The 6,052-nt window shown below is 36.3% G+C and overlaps 1 protein-coding gene across 1 annotated transcript; it reads right to left on the bottom strand.

The window, feature by feature from the left end:
• Nucleotides 1-46: 46 nt before the first annotated feature.
• On the bottom strand, nt 47-1,643 carry LOC100176174 (charged multivesicular body protein 3-like). The gene is made up of 5 exons (XM_002130235.4): nt 1,442-1,643; nt 1,282-1,342; nt 825-1,126; nt 442-556; nt 47-236 (listed from the first exon to the last, which is right to left on the bottom strand). Exons 1-5 carry the CDS (start codon nt 1,484-1,486, stop codon nt 121-123), a joined length of 639 nt encoding a protein of 212 aa, XP_002130271.1. The 5' UTR covers nt 1,487-1,643; the 3' UTR covers nt 47-120.
• Between the last annotated feature and the right edge of the window lie 4,409 nt (nt 1,644-6,052).

Here is a 6,052-nt window from a genome sequence, read left to right as displayed (position 1 = left end):
AACTACCTACGTACTTACTACCTAATGAAAAATATTTTGCCAGAGATTAAAAGTTGACGTTTATTTACAAACATTCGCACAAAAGTATAACATCTCTATGATTATATAAGATGTCCATGATTAGCTCCTCAACGCCTCCAACCTCCGTTGCATCACGTCCTCATCTTCTTCTTCATCTTCGACCTCAATCGTCGGTAACTCGTGGTCCTCGCTCTCGGGAAGCTTACCGAGGGCACCTAGTGGTGGGAGTAAATTATTTGAGGATTAATTACGAGCAAAATCTCAGTCCTGAAAATCGGGAAAGTGTCGATTAGAATGCGTGTAAGTTAATTAGCAGCAAAATGACTGTCGTTAAACATCTGGTGGTCGGGTGTAAGCCGTGATGAACACGGATTGTAGATTTAACGCTAAAGTTTGAAACTCGTAAAAATTAGAACAAACCTGCTGTGATGTCATAGAGAACTTTATCAATCTCTGATTGTGCGGCTTCCTCCATCTCTTCACTGTCATCTAGTGGTGACATCATGTCATCCATCATTTCCTCAACAAGCCCCATCTGTGATGTAATAATGGGTTGTTTATTAGTGATGAGGCAACAACCATTTATATTTACTACAAGCCTCAAGTTACTTTATAATTAAACAAGCCTTTTAAAACTGGGTTGGGGCAATTGTCATTAAGTGTCTTGCCCAAGAACACATATTAGTAGCAGCATCAAGCCTTGAACCCGAATCATTCGTCAGAGGAAGGCTATTTAATCCTTATGCTGGATTATAACCCCATTAACCCCACAGTCTCTAGATCACATCCACCCGGCTACCCACTTTCATCATTTCCTTGGATAACCCCATCATTGACTCGCGAACTTCATCTACTTTCACCAACTCCTGCATGGCTTTCATGACTTCAGAACTTTTCTCGAACGCCCCGGATACTCTAGCCATGGCAACCTGGTTCTTGATGCCCATATCTACTGAGTTTATTGTTGCCTTTGAAGCGTAAATTCTGCTGATGCTTTTATTCGAATGTACAAGCTCCTTAGCGAGGATTGCGGCAGATTGTTTGTCACCTTTTTTTGCGGCCTCTTTCAGCGACTTTTTCACCTTTTCTTGTTCCCTCTGAATACCTGGACAAAATATTGAAACTTATTCAACCTTCCATGGCGGGGTAACAACAGTTGTAGTTGCTGTCAAGTATCTTGGTTAAGGATATACACGCCACAATTGTGACAGCATTTAATTTAAACCCTCTGGTTACTTTTAATAAACAAACAATGCTTACTTCTTATTTGCCGATCCAACAGTCTTCCTTCTTTACGAAGTTCCGACGACCATTGTCGCGCCTGTGAGAAGTTTCATTCATAAATGTTTTCCTTACGTCAGAAGACTATGAGGTCATAACATTGTTACGTCATCAACAGTGTTATTTTTTCGTCACAAACCTTTTCTCGCGGATCCGGGGGCGGATTCTTCCCGAACAATCCCATTTATTCGTCAACAAAGGGTTTTGTTCGGTCCTTAGTTGATCAATGACGTCAGTGAAGGTACGTCACCGATATTTCTATGATGTCACAGGTAAATATTTACGTCACAGTAGTATACTTACGTTTGATGTACCGCTTTGTTTACTTGTTATAATATTTCTATAGAGTAAAACGATAGAAATGTTATAAAATAAGCTAAAACTAGTTTTCTATGGCGCTACAACCATAGACAACATATTAATACACATTTTCAACCAAGGAAAGTTTTTACAGTTTATTGTGTAGATGGGGTTGGGTTGTTGTGAAATGGTTAAACATTGTGAAAATTTACCAAACCCTAAACGCGACCAGGCGTGGTGTAGGCAGAGCCATAGACGACTCTGGGTGTAGGAACCCCATCAACTTTGTTGGCGTCTACCGAAACCAGAGCCATACTGGTGGATCCTTGTGCCTAGAACACGCAGGTCATACGGCAAACAAACTTTTCATAAAAATGATTTATTTTGATAATACGAGCGCATTATGACAACAATGATTGCGTGATTTGGATTACCAAAGTAAAAGCGTCGTGTTGTTTCTATAATAACAATATAATAATATCAAGTGTTCGGTGGTTATTAATTATATATCGACATGTTTTATTCAAACATTCAAAATTTTCTTCGGTTGTGACGGGGTTGTTGCTTTACAGATGCCAAGTACAAGTCCAAGCGCCACAAATAATATAAGAACCCCCCCTCCCATATATAACCATCCGTAAGTATTAAAATCCAACATTTGTGAGTTCGGTTCAACCAAACTACATCCACGGATCTTGTCACTTCCCCAACATCTGTAGATTGGAACTTTGTTGAAGATTTCTGTGGGATCAGGGATGTCTTCGATCTTCATAATCATCGACTGTTACGTATAAATATCGTTTGTTACGTATTTATCGACGTTTGTTACGTATATACCTTCACTTGTTACAAAGCTGCTTCAATTGTGACATCACAACTCCAAGTAACTTGGGCGAGCCATAGACAAATATTTGTTGAGTTTGTTCAAATATTGAACGTTTGTTGAAAATTCGGTATATGGAAGGAGTGACGTCATGAAGTGATGACGTATCAATGCGCGACTGTAGACTCCATTTCTGACGTCACGATTAACAAGTTTTTAATTTATTAAAAAAACTGTAATTTTCCTCTAATTAAATAACCCACCTAGCGGATATACAATTTATTTAGCGGCGCCGCTAGTTGGCGTAAAGGAGGTAACTATTCAATTAAAAACATCACGTGGTTGATGTCAACAACATCGATTATTACGTCACTGAGCGGTTTATGACGCGTGAATGTGCTGACGCGATTAAGATTTTGTTTCTAGAATAAAAAGGCGGTTGATAGATTAAAAGTCGCTGCGGATATTTAGTTTCCTGCATATCGGGTTTAATTGTAATTAACGTAATTAATCAAGATGATAAATTATTTAAATAAATATTTTGTTGTTGAAATATTTTATTAAACTTCCTTAATATTTACTTCATAGAAATCGTATAAACTATAATTCCGCTCGAGTGATTTTGACGCGATTTTTAAAATTCTAGAGTTTGTTTGTTTCCATTGTTTGTTGACAATCAGGGACAATGGTTTCGATTTTATTGGAATCTTATCAACTTCCGGTTGGTGACGTCATTGTTTCCGGTTGTTTTGATTAATTAATCGTGTGTTACGTCATAGAATGTGATAGTATGTATATCAAGTGTTCGTATTTTTTTGTTTGAATGTGTTGAATGTTGAAAGAAATATTTGTGGAAAATGACAACAACGGAAGAAATATCAGGTCAGTTTGGATTATTGTAACTTATGTAACTTATTTATCCTCGCATGGCGGGGCAACGGCAGTCGTTATAACACGGATGTTCTGTTTTATTCACCTCGTGCCCGCTTACGAGTTACCATCGTATTTAACTTTGTGGATAACTGTTTTCTGTAGGACTGACAATCCATTGGGTTGAAAATTATCGCGAGTGAAATATGACACGTGGTTATCTCGTCATAATAGGAAACAATAGATAGACAATGGGCCAGGAAGTTGTTCAAAACTAGATTCGATGAGAAGCGAAATTGATTTTGCTGCTAATTCCCTTCTCTTCATTGTTTTAATTAATTTGATCTTCGTTGTCAATTTCTAATAAGTGAAAGAAAGTTTATGTTGTGTTTATGTCAATAAAATACATGTCATGTATGTTACCTCGGTTATAACAAACAAATATTTTATGTTTTTCGATGAATATAATAATGTGTGACATCATAATGGTGGTTATAGAAGTGTTTATTGTTGCAATAACCCACCTTTTCCGTGCCGACAATATTTCGTTTACCTTATTGTTGTTGCATTGTTAGTTGAATAATGTGCATTGTGGTGGAGACTTAGTATTATGACATCATAAACATCAAGAGTTAGTTGATTGTTTTGTTTCTATGATGTAATAATCAATGTTCGATTTGTGCAAGAGTTGCGTAAAGTTGGGGGGGTGGCGTAACTTTAGCTGTGAAAGGAAATTATTATTTAACGCAACACGTAACTGGATATTGCAACAATGGTGATTCTGTTGACAGATTGGGCATTGTGATGTAACACAGTCAGTTATTGGTTGCGAAATTGCCGCCAAAAGTTAGTTCAGTTTGAAAGTTGGAACGGAGAGTTGGTTAAGATGATTTTTAATATCGGTGAGTTTTGTGTTGAGGGTTGAGGGTTGGGGTATTTATAACCAGTGTTAGTTTACTGTTACAATATGTTTGGTTTGTTATTATAGTCTAAATATTATTATCTTTAATATTATTTGTTGTGGGCCTTATGGGATTATATATTTATGTTTATTTTATGGTTCCTTGATAATTAATTGTGGCACAATATATTGAATATGTCTGCTGTTATTTAGATCTAAATATATTTTATAGTTATATATAATATGTTCCAAATATTATTTATTTAAACATTGAATTTTTGTTGCAAATATTTGTAGATTAATATCAAAATATCGTTAACGTGATAACAAGCATCTTATTTGTAGTAAAGAAGGAATATTCATGATAAATAATGTTGATTATTCATCTTTGTTGCGTAACAATAGTACGATACTATATGATTATGACATCATAATGTTACGTATTGTTTGTTACTCGAGTTGTTTACTCGTTGACGTGTTACGTTGAAACGGTCGTTGTAGTGATTGTGAGGTCATTTCCTGTAGCTGTCAATCAAACAGGATGCAACACTTGAAAGAAACGCAAACGTAGTTACTTGCCTATATGTGTTTATATGCATGATCACGTACACACACACACAATATACACAAACATAATACACTGTGTGAGCACACACTTCCGACAATTCATTGAACAACTTTTACAGTTTCACAAATAGGCAGAAGCATATAAACCCATTAATAATATAATATGTTCAATTTATGATAACTAATAAACAATATTTGTTTAAATGGTACTTAATTGTTACCTTCATGGAATAATTTCTAATTTAGAAATTAATAGTTAATGAGTGAAACATTTTTTGGTGATGTTGGTAATTAGTTTGTGATTGATTTGTTTACGTGGTGGGAAATCCCCGTTGTGTTGTTGTTTTTGAGCGTATGGTTTCCGGGAAGTGATGGTTGATTATGACATCATAATGTTGTTACAGACGCAGCAACGATCGGTCGCGTGTTGGACGAAGCGAGGACTGAGATTTGTAATTTGGAAGCGAAGAACACAAGGATAGAAGAAGGATTGCTCGATTTACATCGCTGGTTGAACGGAGTCAACTCGTCGCAGTGGGGGGGTGGGAAGGATAAGATTTCTATGGGTTAGTATACGATTTCTATGGGTTAGTATCTGATTTCTATGGGTTAGTATACGATTTCTATGGGTTAGTATACGATTTCTATGGGTTAGTATACGATTTCTATGGGTTAGTATACGATTTCTATGGGTTAGTATACGATTTCTATGGGTTAGTATACGATTTCTTTGGGTTAGTATAGGATTTCTATTGGTTAGTATAAGATGTTTGTGTGGTGTAAGTAGTTCCTTTTTGTTTGGAGGGTTTATAAAAAAGTTTATTAAAAAAACAATGTGTATAACTCCGTTTGTTTCGCTGTCCACCCAACTTAATATATGGTGTTTATGTTGTCACCCCAGGCATGCAAACGAGTTTCAACAATGGTAACATTGATGATGTCATAACTGAAAACAATGCACTGAAGGAACACGTCAAGAATTTACAAGAAATATCGAAGAATTTAACGGAAAAACTGGTGCGTTGTGATGTCATAATGAGTTTGTGTGATGTCATAATTACATTTTTTTATATTTAGGGCGAATCCCAAGCCACAGACACGTGAGTAACTTTGATTAGGAAATATTTAAATCAATCGTTTATTTTAATTTAAATATTTGCAGTGTTGGTTTGATCGCGAAACTATCAACGTCGTCCCAACTTATTTGTGGCGGGTTGGTTGACGACCGGGGTTTCGACTCGATTCTAGATGGCAGTAACGTGGGTGAAGTACAGCGACAACTATGCGAT

The sequence above is a fragment of the Ciona intestinalis genome, unplaced genomic scaffold (genome assembly GCF_000224145.3).
Source record: "Ciona intestinalis unplaced genomic scaffold, KH HT000586.1, whole genome shotgun sequence".
NCBI lineage: Eukaryota > Metazoa > Chordata > Ascidiacea > Phlebobranchia > Cionidae > Ciona > Ciona intestinalis.
The sequence above is the reverse complement of the archived record's forward strand: the minus strand, read 5'-3'. Positions and strand labels throughout refer to the sequence as shown.